Source organism: Pristis pectinata, chromosome 30, assembly GCF_009764475.1.
Source record: "Pristis pectinata isolate sPriPec2 chromosome 30, sPriPec2.1.pri, whole genome shotgun sequence".
NCBI lineage: Eukaryota > Metazoa > Chordata > Chondrichthyes > Rhinopristiformes > Pristidae > Pristis > Pristis pectinata.
The window spans coordinates 3,621,704-3,636,000 of record NC_067434.1 but is presented as its reverse complement, the minus strand read 5'-3'; the positions used below and the strand labels follow the sequence as shown (position 1 = coordinate 3,636,000).

The window sequence follows — 14,297 nt, the reverse complement described above, 5'->3', positions numbered from 1 at the left end:
TACAGGGAGCAGTTTTACAATGTCCTGAATCTGGGAAAGGCCTGTAGAATGCCAGGCTTAATTTCCCTTTCTACTGGAACAATTTTACATGTCAATGTGGGCATCATGGTTACTGGAACAATTTTACATGTCAATGTGGGCATCATGGTTAAGAAGTTTGCCAATGACACAGAAATTGGCTGTGCAGTTGATAGTGAGAAAGGAAGTTTGAGACCCCAGGAAGGTATCAGGTGAGGCAGGTTAAACGTGCCAGCAAATGAAATGCAGTTTGGATAGACAATGTGTTTGGGGAGTGAAAGCAAGTCGACGTGAGTGTCTGCAGATGCCTGAAACTGGAAGAGCAGGAAGATATTATCCAGGGCCTGTCACACAAGAGCAGAGATCTTGTCACAACTATGTAGAGGGCTAGTTAGGCCACAGATGGAGTACTATATACAGTTTAGTTACCACATCTCAGGAAGGATGTGGCAGCACTGGAGAGCGTGCAGAGGAGGTTTGAGGATGTTGTCAGGATTATGGAATTTAGTTTGAAGAGATTGGCTGGGCTGGGGTTGTTTTCTTTGGAATATAGGAGACTGAGGGGAGAGTTTGGTGTACCAGACCTGCCTGTGGAGGGCTTAACACTCCCTGCCCTTGTATGTTGTACTGGGAGGATGTGGTGCTTTAAAGGTTTATGTCAAGTAAGAAAACATTTTGATTTCTGTGGCACCATTCACAACCTCATGAGGTTCTAAAGCACTAGTAGCCACTTTTGAAGTTTAACTGTTTTAATGTGGGCAGCTCTGTGCAGAACAGCAAGTTTCCAAACAACAGTCTGAAAGAACCTTTGTAATTATGTTATTTACTATTTAAACATTGCCAGGACATTGGGGAGAACATTTTGAGACCTGTGGAGGGGCAGTGCTTCAGATTAATCTCTCTCCTCACACAGCGTATACTTGGGACGGCATAGGAGTGTCAGCCGAGGTTCTCACTCAAGGCTCAGCAGTAAGGTGGCCGTTCCCAGTGTTCTGCGTGCCAGATTTTTCAGAACACAGGGTGGTGTTCACAGGAAAAGGACAGGAGCCCATGGGCTTGGAGCTGCTTGATTACTTCCCATGAGATGTTAAAGCTCGGCTGAATGTTCATCCAAGTACAACTACAGCAAACTCGACAACAATGTCCACAAACACACAGAGCTCTGCAGTTGTTCCGTTCCCCCTAATTACCCACTTGGTCCATTTTGAATCACTCAGGATCTGCATCTTTGTTAAACGATATTCAGGATGTCTCTCAGTTTTACACAAAAGCCATAACAACATTAATAAGCACCCTCACATTCCAGAACACTCCACGCTACTTCAAAGGGAAGTCATCGAAGAAAAGTATCCCCAGGGTTAGAGCAGAGGGCTGAAGGCTTGATTTCCTGCAGCCCTCACCGCCCCCCATGGCTCCGCTCCGCACATTGCCCCAAATCGGGCACAGACTTGGGTGGGATCTTGAGGTCAGAATCCGAGGAGAGTCATAAGGTCGTAAAGCCACAAGGGATCAGAGACCAGGAGAGATGACAACAGAAAGGTTGAAAGTGATGATTAAAGTTGGAGCATTGCTCAGGAGCTGGAATTGGTTGGTGAAGTGATTGGAAGTGAAAAGTGTTAGAGCACAGGGACCAGCGGACAGTGCTGTCAGTGCAGAGCTCCCAGACTAGTGACCCTTGCACTGCAGAGCTCCCTCAGTACTGACCCTCACACAGTGCAGAGCTCCCTCAGTACTGACCCTCACACAGTGCAGAACTCCCTCAGTACTGACCCTCACAGTGCAGAGCTCCCTCAGTACTGACCCTCACACAGTGCAGAGATCCCTCAGTACTGACCCTCACACAGTGCAGAGCTCCCTCAGTACTGACCCTCACACAGTGCAGAGCTCCCTCAGTACTGACCCTCACAGTGCAGTGTGTAAAGAAACCACAGAGACAGTATAAACTGTGTTGTAGGTTTTCTATGTTTCTATGTAAATGAAACAGTTCTCTAGTGTGTGTAGAGGGAACAAAGGTGTATGTACGTGTTCTCAGTGTGTCTTTTATATACTCCGGGTCTTGGGATTTGCAAGTAGAGGCAGAGAGTATTAAAGTGGGGTAGTTATGTTGAACTGGTATGAAAAGCTCTTTGGGTCACAAGTGGATGATTGCATTGAGTTCTGGTCACTGTACTTCACGAGGCAGTCCTTACACTCTGCCTAATGTCTCACTCAACCACTGTCATGGATGCTCCTTTTGTCGAATTCTGAAATATTCCCAGGCTTACTGCCCGTTTTGACGACAGTGTGTGTCTTTTCCTTTGAGCTACCATTACTTTTACTTTCAATTTTGTTACCCAGGGCTGTTGGGTTTTTGCATCTTAAAGCAGTATGTGTTTGTTGTGCACAGTGTGTTAGTTCTTCACATTCAGCCATTGCTTATTTCCTGTCCTATCTTTTGAAGTCATTTCCTAATCTACCATAGACAGCTCGTGCCTTGTATCTTCAAAGTTTGTTTTGTTTGGATATAAGACCCTGGTTTTTGATTGAACCAAAGCAATTTCAATTTCTACATAAAATTTAACATGGAAGCTGTGTTACGCAGAGTGAGTTTATGACGTGCAAGGATGGTGAAAAGGGAAGTGAGGGGGGACGAGTGGGCAAATGGGACTGAGCAACTGTTGTTTGTGAATGACTTGCACAAGAATGTAGGTGGTCTGATTAGTAAGTTTGTGGGCAACATGAAAATTGGTGGAGTCACAGATAGTGAGAAAGTGTTTAACAACATAGTGGGACATAGATCAACTAGAAAGTCAGGTGGAGAGATGCAGATGGAGCAAAGGAGAGGTGACACGTCAGATACTAACAGAACATACAGAGTAACTGACATTGACTGTGTGAGTGTTGATGTAAAGAGAGAACTTGGGGTACATGGCACAGATGGAAAGGGTAATGAAGAAGGCATTTGACATGCTTGCCTTGGTAGACCAAGGCATTGAATAGAAGTATTGGTACAGCTGTACAAAACATTGGTAAGAGCACAAGATCTAGCAGCAGAATCAGACCATTCAGCCCATCAAGTCTGCTCCGCCATTCAATCATGGCTGATTTTTTGCCTCAACCCTATTCTCCTGCCTTCTCCCCGTGACCCTTAACCCCCTTGACAATCAAGAACCTATCAATCTCTGCCTTAAATACACCCAGTGACTTGGCCTCCATCATCCTCTGTGGCAACGAATTCCACAGATTCATCACCCTCTGGCCGAAGAAATTCCTCCTCATCTCAGTTTTAAAAGGACATCCCTTTATTCTGAGGCTGTGCTCTCAGTTCCTAGACCCTCCTACTAATGGAAACATACTCTCCACATCCACTCTATCCAGGCCTTTCATTATTCAGTAGGTTTCAATGAGATCCCCCCTCATCCTTCTGAATTCCAGCGAGTACAGGCCCAGAGACATCAAACACTTCTCCTATGCTAAGCCTTTCATTCCCAGAATCATTCTTGTGAATCTCCTCTGGACCCTCTCCAGGGCCAGCACATCCTTAGATATGGGGACCAAAACTGCTCACGGAACTCCAAGTGCAGAGTATTTAGAAACCAACACCTTATAAAGCCTCAGTGCAATGAATGCTAACATTGCACTTGCCTTCTTTACCACTGACTCAACCTGTAAGTTAACTTTGAGAGAATCCTGAACCAGGAGTCCCAAGTCCCTCTTCACCTCCGATTTCTGAATTTGAAGTGCAGTTGGACCACACTTGGAGTATTGTGTACAGGACTGGTCGCCACATTCCTGGAAGGATGTGGGAGCAATAGAGAGAGTGCAGGAGAGATTCACCAGGATGTTGCCTGGAATGGAGGGCTGTGGTATTAGGGAGACGTTGGATAATATTGGGTTTGTTCTTACTGGAACGTAGGAGGCTGAGGGGTGACCTTATACAGGTTTATAAAATTGAGCATCAAAGGTACAATAGAGAGTCTGAATCTTTTTCCAGGGCAGGGGAGTCTGGAACTAGAGCGCACAGGTTTAAAGTGAAAGGGGAGAAATTTAAAGGAGATCTGAGGGGTAAATGTTTCCCACAGAGGCTGTGTGTGTATGGAACGAGCTGTCTGAGGAGATGGGAGAGGCAGATACGGTTACAACATGTGGAAGGTATAGAGGGATACAGGCCAAATGCAGGCAGTGTAGATGGTCGTGGTCAGCATGGACGAGGTGGCCAAAGGGCCTGTTTCTGTAATCTGATGATTGCTCACGAAGGAGCTGGCACAGACTCGACAGGCTGAATGATCACCAACTGGTTCTTCGTACCTCTGGTGGCACTCCCTCATTACAGCCCCGTCGTGCAAGGTGAGACTATGGACACGTGAACTGAAGCATTATAACTCTGGTTCGGGGGGAAAGACCAGCCACGTGTATGTTGGAGCTTCACCCCTGGAGCTCCCCCCACACGGGTCCACCCCTGGAACCGCTCCCCCCCCACGGTTGCCCCGGAGCCGTTCCCCCCATGGTCGCCCCTGGAGCCGACCCCCCCCACCCCCAACAGTCGCCCCAGAGCACACCCGGATGTATAAAACGTACACATTGCAGGACTTGGGTTACAGTATTACACTCTATCAGCATGATATCTCCCTCTTCCACGTTCATTCCACAAGTGATGTGAAGGAGAGGCCCAGCCTGTCAGTGTAGGGGTGGGGGTCTCCCTCGTCCGTGGCCTCTCCCCACAGGGCCCCTGTGATGGTTGCACCAGGCCTTGGTCTGCTCTTCCTCAGCGTGTTGCCCCAGACCTTGCACTGTGCCAGTCAGCAGCATTGCCTCACAGATGTAACAGCAGGTTTGGGCAGACCAGGGTGCCTCTTTCGCCTCATCCATTGTCTTCCAGCGGCAGTCACTGTTTGCCTCGTGCCCATCTCTGGGATCAGCCTGGAGAGCACACAGCCCCGTCTCACGTAGCTGCCTGGGAAGCTCTGGAAAGGGAGGCAGTGTCCACCACAGGGACACTGCCTCCCTTTCCAGAGCTTCTAGCCATACGTACATTCCAGGAGGCTGGAATCATGTGTCATGGCTTTGCCTGTAAGCAGGTTGTTCGGGGTGAGGGGAGTTGGTTGTGCTCCATCCTCAGACTGATCCTGGGGTAGGTTTGGGGGGTTGCTGGGACCAGACTAACCCTTGCTGCCTGTGTAATCAGTGTGCATGAAGCAGACGGAGAAAGACCAAGCTTTAAACAGCCCTCATGTCCCTGGAGTGGTAGATTGGTCCTGAGCCAATGAGGGAGACCTTTCAGGTATCTCACACTTCTAAGTCTAAGGAGAGTCTGGGTGCAGAGCAGAGTAGGGATTGGGATAAGATGTAGCAGCTTGAGCCCAGGTGGCCAGTGGCACAGCTGGTGGAGTCGCTGCCTCACAGGAGACCCGGGTTCAATCCTGGCCTCGGGTCCTGTCTGTGTGGAGTTTGCACGTTCTCCTTGTGACCACGTGGGCCGTTTCCTCCCATGTCCCAAAGATGTGCAAGTTGGTAAGTCAATTGGCCGCCACATGTTGCTCCTGATGTGTGGGTGAGGGGTAGCATCTAGGGGGGAGTTGATGGGAATGTGAGGAGAATAAAACGGGTTTGGCTAGGATTAGTGCAATGGGTACTTGATGGTCGGTATGGACTCAGTGGGCTGAAGGGCCTGTTTCCTTGCTGTACCTCCCTCTGACTCTGGCCGAGAGAATCGGGAATGTGAGTGAAAGTGGACTTTGTGGAGGGGAGGGGGGATCGGTGAGAATCTGATCGCTCGGGGACAATCCTCCTCACCAGCTGCAAGTGGCCAAGGCCCCTCCTGTACTCAGCACGAACTGGGGAAGGGGATTGGGGTGGGGGTGGGTGCTGTGGACGTTCCCAGAGGGAGATTCTCCTGAGCTACAGAGGTCATCAGGAAGGACTGAGAAGAGTGAGATAAGATATTTATTTATTAATCACATGTACATCGAAACACACAGTGAAATGCTTTCTTTAAGCATTACTGAGAATGTGCTGGGGGCAGCCCACAAGTGTCAACATGCTTCCGGCGCCAACATAGCATGCCCACAACTTCCCAACCTGTGCGTCTTTGGAATGTGGGAGGAAACCGGAGCACCCGGAGGAAACCCACACAGACACGGGAGAAGGTACAAACTCCTTTCAGACTGCGGCGGGAATTGAACCCAGGTCGCTAGCGCTGTAATAGCATTGCGCTAACTGCAACAAGAGTGCCCTTGAACGGAGATCCAGGTTCCCCTTCACTTTGTGTCCCTTTGCAGAGTAACTGCTGCTGTCTTGCAGCACCTGAAGTAGTCCCGGCAGCAGCTGGTGTGTGCTGTCACCGATTCAGGAGCTGCTCATAAACACGGCCAGGAGCCGAGCTTTGGTCTTCACAGGGAGTTGGAGTTGATGATGAGCTGCAAGATGCTTGTTATTTTCCCTAATACATGTTTACCAGGAGTGCAGACACTGCAACGACCACCGTCTCCCCAGCCTCACTGCTTATTTAGCAGCAGCGACCCAGCCCCCTGCATCCCCAGCCTTTGAAATGTTTACCACGTTGGGTATTAGAAGTTGGGTGTTTTACACATTTGCAAGTGCGGAGTATGATAATTATCAGTCCAGCTCAGACACACAGAGCAGCATTCCAAATACCTCAATAAATACCTTCCTGAAATTGCTGTGAAAGTCTCAACACAGCAACTTGTAGCAGTTCCAGCTCAGTCATGTTAGAAATCACTGCACCATGTCCGTTCCAGCGAGCACACCCCGCCCCTCTCCCCTTCACTGACTTCACCAGAACACATCGCACCCACCTCTACCTCTCGCTCCCTCACCCCCTCCCTCCCCCCCAATTCTCTGCCTATCTTGAGTCCAATACTAGACTCAACTAGTTAGCAACTATCGGTGCTGTGGGTGTATTGGATAGTGTAAACCCAGGCTCCTCCAGTACCACAAGTCACTCTGTTTCTGCACACTCCTGGGAGTGAAGTTCCAGTTTACTGTGGGCTGGGTGTAAAGCAGACTATGGGTGAGGGTGGAATTTCATTGACATACCCTCACATTTTATCTCATCTCCTTATGAGATGAAAGGAGACCTTTCAGCCATTGAATCTGTGCCAAGTCTTGGAGCAATCCCATTCCCCACTAATTTCCCTGTCTCCTATTCTCTCCCACATACCCACGAACTCCCCCGATCCTTCCACGGACATGGGGGCAATTTACAGCAGCCCTTTAACCCACCTAAACGCCTTTGGCATATGGGAGGAAACTGGAGCACCCAGGGCAAGCCCATGGGGTGATGGAGAGCAGGCAAACTCCACACAGGCAGCACCCAGGGTCAGGATTGAACCTTGGTCGCTCAGAGCTGTGAGGCAGCAGCTCTACCAGCTGTGCCACAGCCTGGCTTAGTCATCTGCCGTCTAGCCTGGAGCAGAGAAAGCTCAGTCTGGAAGTAAAGAGAATCTCTGCTGGCCCCCCAGTGCAGCACTGAAGGGGCTGTGATACAGGCTCTTTTTCAGAAGAGGTTTTAAGCTGTCTGTCTGCCTGTTCTGATGGAACAACCCCAAGCAGAAACTAAACTACTCCTGCTTTTATGTTCTTATGTTACCAGTGGAGGGCAGGACAATTAGTTCTCCCTTTCCTGATCATTGCTTCTTCAGCCAATATCACAATAATTAAGCGGTTAATCATTAATCTGTGTCTGGTCAGTAAATTGGGCCCCACTTTTGGTCACCTCTTCTTTCACTGAGAGTTCATTTCCTTCTATGGAGACCCTGGGGCTGTTTTTTTTCTCTGAAGGAAGGGTGCTCTGTAATTCAAGAGGTTGTTCTTATTGTGCTGGCTGTGACACAGATGTCTCAAATGATGTGAAAGACCCATTGAACAAAAACGACTCCATAAAGACTCTCATTGCCATCCACAGAGTTGGAGTCGAGCCCATCTACAGGAGTGGCTTTCCGCTTGAGACAATCCTGCTCCCATCGGCTGAGCTGGTGTCAATGTCCCTCCATTCAGCAGACACAGTTCTTGTGTCGGAAGCTTATTCAGTTCAGGCTGCTCGGACTATTAAAAACTAATGGCATAAACAAACAATAGACAAAGGTCTTTGAAAGGCCGTTGCTGGATCTTTTGTTGCCCTGACTGAAAGGGCTGGGGCTGGTTAGCAGCTGAACTGTGTCCTTCTGCGATGCTAGCTGTTGCTTCACTGACCGTGCCTTAGTGTCACGACCATTGACAATGAGGTTTATTGCACGTCTCTCAGCTTCACCTTCCAGCGTTTACTGGGTTGCTGCTTCCAGTGTTGGCCCAGGGGCCCCTCAGCCTCCTGAGGCAGATGTTCCAGCCACAGTCCTTTACACAGGAAGGGGAAATCTCTCTGCTCTGCTCATTTGCTTCACTGAAGGCAGCAGTGCAGTCGGCCTTGGTCTACCCATATAGCACAGAAACAGGCCCTTCGGCCCACCATGTCTTTGCCAACCATCAAGTAGATAAGATATCTTTATTAGTCACATGCACATCAAAACACGCAGTGAAATGCATCTTTTGCGTAGAGTGTTCTGGGGGCAGCCCGCAAGTGTCGCCACGCTTCCGGCGCCAACATAGCACGCCCACAGCTTCCTAACCCATACGTCTTTGGAAAGTGGGAGGAAACCAGAGCACCCGGAGGAAACCCATGCAGACACAGGGAGAACATACAAACTCCTTACAGACAGCGGCAGGAATTGAACCCAGGGCTGGCACTGAAAGACATTACGCTAACCGCTACACTACCGTGCCTGCCTATACCTACCTATAGTAATACCATTTATCAGTGCTTGGTCTAGAGCGTCTCATGCCTTGGTAATTCAAGCGCTCATTCAGGTGCTTCTTAAATGTTGTGAGAATACCTGCCTCCTCCACTTTCTCAGGCGGTCTGCTGCCTCCCCGGCCCGGGGCTTGGGCCTGCTCTCGTGGGTACACCAGGGGAGTGAGCAGGCTGTTTCTGCCTCTGAGCCCACAGATCCTGTCTGTGTCCCTATGGTGTCTCTGCTCTGGACCTGTTGTTCCCTGACCAGATATCACCGGCTGTGTAGTCAGCGTGTCCCACAGGACCTGTGTAAAACAGCAGCCCTCAAAGTGCCTCCAACCAGGTGTAAAACTCCCAACAGGCCAAGAGTAACAACACAGATATTTCCTTCATTTCCTCTCCATTTTTCGAGCTGCTTTCGTCCAGGGGCACTGAGAGTGTGTGAGCATTCCTGGGTGTAGGTAAGTGCTTACCTTTCCCCTCTGGCCTCAGGCCATGCGGAAGTTCCTAACCTTTGCCCTTTGGCCGTTGTTTTTCAGGTGGGATGACAGAGTTGCTGAGAAGGCCACATGACAACACCATGGCAACCGGAGGCAGCAGGACACTGAGAGAGGGTAATGTGTTCCCAGCCACGTGTGTGTAGTTTTTGTTTCCAGTTGTATTGCCAGCTCCTTGGTAAAGACCCAACACAACTATCCACATCGTTTACAAAGCATCTGATTCCTCAGTAACTCCTGACAGAACTCGCAGCACAGTGAGGAGTTCTTCTGGTCCATAGTATCCATGCCAATCAAAAATGGAGCCATCCAGGCAAACTGATCCCAGGTCTCAGTCCATAGTCTTGGAGTTTACAGCTCTTGTCTTTATCCAAGTATTTTTAAATGTGGGGAGAATTTCTGTCTCCACCACCCTATCTGGAAATGAGTTCCAGAACCCACCGTCCTCTGGGTGAAAAGTTATTTCCTCAACTCTCCTCTAATCCTTCTACCGTTAACTTCAATGTATTTTGTCTGGAGATTGTTCTCTCTGCTGAGGGAAACAGGACCATCTTGTTCACCTTGTCTGGGCCATGTGTAAGTTCAGTTAGCCTGTTTTGCCTGCTTTTTGTCAACCAGTAGGTTGAAGGAGAGGGTGTTTGACAATGCTGAGGATGGCAGATTGGTCAGTGAAGTGAAAGCCCTCGGGATCCGAGGGAAAGTGGCTGGAAGGTGTGCAGTCAGTAGTGTTTTGACTTCGAGCAAAGACCATCGCAGCGTGTACACGCATCAGACACAAGGCAACATGTAAGTCAACAGCTCCCCGCTGGAACGGGCCCTTCGGCCCACCATATCCATGCCGACCATGATGCCAATCCGAACTGATCCCATCTGCCTGCATGTGGTCCATATCCCTCTAACCCCTGCCTGTTTATGTGTCTGTCTAATTTCTCTAAAATGTTATTATCGTATCTGCTTCTGGAGCTTTCTACAAAATGTTGCAGCCCAGAGTGCAGTTAGTCATGTGAGACAGTCTTTAAAGGGGTGCATGTCTTGTTGTAAGAATTGTTATTCATGGCCCATTTTATGTTGAGGCTCCCCCGGAAAACAAAAACAATGTCTCCTTTAGCGAGCACACCAACCTATCCACTTCCCTATCTGCAGCTGGGTGTTCAGGAGAAGTGAAGTGTTTGATTTCACTGCACTTCATTGACCGTTCAATGTGAAACAAGCTAAACTCTGGAGTGTTCGTAGGATCCTAGAAACATACAGCATAGAAATGGGCCCTTTTACTCACCTCTTCCGTGCCAACTGTTCTACCTGTCTACACTAATCCCATTTGCCTGCATTATGCTTGTATCCTTCCACACTTTTCCTATCTAAGTACCTGTCCAAATGCCTTTAAAAACATTGTAATTGTATTTGCCCCCACCACCTCCTCTGGCAGTTCATTCCAAATATTCACCACCTTCTGTGTAGAAAAACTTACCCCTCAGATCTCCTTTCAATTTCTCCCCTCTCACTTTAAAGAACATAGAACATAGAATATTATAGCACAGTACAGGCCCTTTGGCCCACAATGTTGTGCCGACATTTTATCCTGCTCTAAGATCTATCTAATCCTTCTCTCCTATATAGCCCACCATGTTTCTATCATTCATGTGTCTATTCTAAGAGTCTCTTAAATGTCCCTAATGTATTCTGCCTCCACCACCATTGCCGGCAGTGCGTTCCACGCACCCACCACTCTGTGCAAAAAAACCTACCTCTGGCATCCCCCCAGTAGCTTCCCCTAATTGCCTTAAAATTATGCCCCCGTGTGTTAGCCAGTTTCGCCCTAGGAAAAAGCCTCTGACTGTCCACTCGACCAATGCCTCTTATCACCTTGTACACCTCTATCAAGTCAGCTCTCAACCTTCTTCTCTCCAAAGAGAAAAGCTCACTCAACCTATCCTCATAGGACATCCTCTCCATTCCAGGCAGAATCCTGGTAAATCTCCTCTGCACCCTCTCTAAAACATCCACATCCTTCCTATAATGAGGCGACCAGAACTGAACACAACACTCCAAGTGTGGTCTGACCAGAGTTCTATAGAGCTGCAACATTACGTCGCGGCTCTTGAACTCAATACCCCAACTAATGAAGGCCAACACACCGTTTGCCTTCTTAACAACTCTATCGACCTGCGTGGTAACCTTGAGGGATCTATGGACGTGGACCCCAAGATCCCTCTGTTCCTCCACACTGCTGAGTCCTGCCATTAACCTTGTACTCTGCCTTCAAATTCAATCTTCTCCAGTGTATATCACTTCCCAGTTTTCTGAGTTGAACTCCATCTGCCACTTCTCAGCCCAGTTCTGCATCCTATCAAGGCCTGTTGTAACCTACAGCAACCTTCTATATTATCCACAACACCACCAACCTTTGTGTCATCTGCAAACTTACTAACCCACCCTTCCACATCCTCATCCAAGTCACTTATAAAAATCACAAAGAGCAGGGGTCCCAGAACAGATCCCTGCGGAACACCACTGGTCACTGACCTCCAGGCAGAATACGCTCCATCTACCGCCACGCTCTGCCAGGTTTCCCTGGATCCCATGCCTCCTGACTTTCTGAATGAGCCTTCCCTGAGGAACCCCATCAAACGCTCTTACTAAAATCCACGTACACCACATCCACAGCTCTACCTTCATCAATGTGCTTTGTCACATTCTCAAAGAATTCGATCAGGCTCGTGAGGCACGACCTGCCCCTCACAAAGCCATGCTGACTGTCCCTAATCAGCCTATGCTTCTCCAAATGCTCGTAAATCCCATCTTTAAGAATCTTCTCCAGTAATTTGCCCACCACTGAAGTTAGACTCACTGGTCTGTAATTCCCAGGGTTCTCCCTACTCCCTTTCTTAAACAAAGGAACAACATTTGCCACCCTCGAATCATCTGGCGCTACTGCTGTGGCCTGTGAGAATGCAAAGATCATCACCAAAGGTGCAGCAATCTCTTCCCTCGCTTCCTTTAATAACCTTGGATATTTCCCATCCGGCCCCAGTGTCTTATCTATCCTAATGTTTTTCAAAAGTTCCAGCACATCCTCTTTCCTCACATCGACACGCCCTCGCATATCAGCCTGTTGTATCTCATCCTCACAAATGACAAGGTCTTTCTGTCTGGTGAATACTGAAGCAAAGTATTCATTAAGGACCACCCCTTCCTCTTCCGACTCCAGGCACATTTCCTCTTTTATCCCTGATCGGTCCTTCCCTCACTCTAGTCATCCTCCTATTCTTCACATACGTGTAGAACGCCTTGGGGTTTTCCTTAATCCTACTCGCCAAGGACTTCTCATGCCCCCTTCTAGCTCTCCTAAGTCCATTCTTAAGCTCCCTCCTGGCTACCTTGTAATTCTCCAGAGCCCTGTCTGATCCATGCTTCTTTCTTGCTCTTGACAAGATATTCTACATCTCTTGTCAGCCACGGTTCCTTCACTCTACCATCCTTACCCTGCCTCAATGGGACAATCCTATCCAGGACACCATGCAAGTCCTCCCTAAACAAACTCCACATTTCCGTTGTGCACTTCCCCAAGAACATCTGTTCCCAATTTACACTCCCAAGTTCCTGCCTGATAGCATCATAATTCCCCCTCCCCCAATTAAATACTTTCCCATATTGTCTGCTCCTATCTCTCTCCAAGGCTGTGGTAAAGGTCAAGGAGTTACGGTCACTGTCTCCAAAATGCTCTCTCACCCAGAGATCTGAAACCTGATCAGGCTCATTGCCTAGTACCAGGTCCAGTATGGCCTCTTCTCTCGTCAGCCTGTCCACCCTAACATACCTAACAAACTCTGCCCCATCTATCTCCTTTACACTTTGGAGGTGCCAATCAATATTAGGGAAGTTGAAATCACCCATGACAACAACCCTGTTACTTTTGCACCTTTCCAAAATCAGCCTCCCGATCTGCTCCTCAGTGTCTCTGCTGCTATTGGGGGGGGGGGGGGGGGGGGGGGTCTGTAGAATACTCCCATTAGAGTGATCGCTCCCTTCCTTTTTCTGACTTCCACCCACACTGACTCAGTGGACGATCCGTCCAGGACATCCTCCCTTTCTGCAGCTGTGACACTGTCACTGATCAGCAAAGCCACTCCCCCACCTCTTTTACCTCCGTCCCTGTCCCTTTTGAAACACCTAAACCCTGGAATATCCAGCAGCCATTCCTGCCCTTGTGACAGCCAAGTCTCTGTAATGGTCACCACGTCGTCATTCTATGTACTTACCCACGCTCTAAGTTCATCACCCTTGTTCCTGATACTTCTCGCATTAAAGTAGACACACTTCAGCCCATCCAACTGACTGCAATTTTGCCCTTTCAACTGCCTCTCCTTCCTCACAGTCTTTCTACACTCTGCGTCTACTTGTACAGTAAATGCACCAACCTCTGACCTATCACTCTGGTTCCCATCCCCCTGCCAAACTAGTTTAAACCCTCCCCAACAGTTCTAGCAAACTTGCCCACAAGAATATTTGTCCCCCTCCAGTTAAGTCCCTTTCCATAACTAGTTTAAAACTAATAGATTTATGGTCACTGGTTCCAAAGTGCTCCCCCACTGACACCTCCGTCACTGCCCCACCCTATTACCCAAGAGTAGGCCGAGCTTTACCCTCTTCCTGGGAGGGTCTTCAATTTATTACGAGAGGAAACTTTCCTGAATACAACAAATTCCATCGCATCTAAGCACTGTGGCAGCCCCAGTCTATGTTAGGATGGTTAAAATCCCCTACTATGACAACCCTATTATTCTTGTAACTTTCTGCAATCTCCCTGCATATTTGTTCCTCTAATTCTCATTAGCTATAGGGGGCCTATTTGCCTTCATTAGGTCCATAATCCCTCTATGCCTTTCCTATCCAAGTACCTCTCCAAGTGCCTTTTAAACATAATTGTATCTGCCTCCACCACCATCTCTGGCAGCTCGTTCCAGATAACCACCACCCTCTGTGTGGAAAAACTTACCCTTCAGATCTCGTGTAAA

General features: G+C 48.7%; 1 protein-coding gene across 1 annotated transcript in view; it reads left to right on the top strand.

The window, feature by feature from the left end:
• Positions 1 to 14,297, top strand: part of LOC127584610 (tolloid-like protein 2) — a 124,231-nt gene that overhangs the window by 51,542 nt on the left and 58,392 nt on the right. The window contains exon 3 of the mRNA XM_052041400.1: positions 9,325 to 9,399. Within this exon, the coding sequence (XP_051897360.1) occupies positions 9,325 to 9,399 (75 nt within the window). The remainder of the gene's footprint in view (positions 1 to 9,324; positions 9,400 to 14,297) is intronic.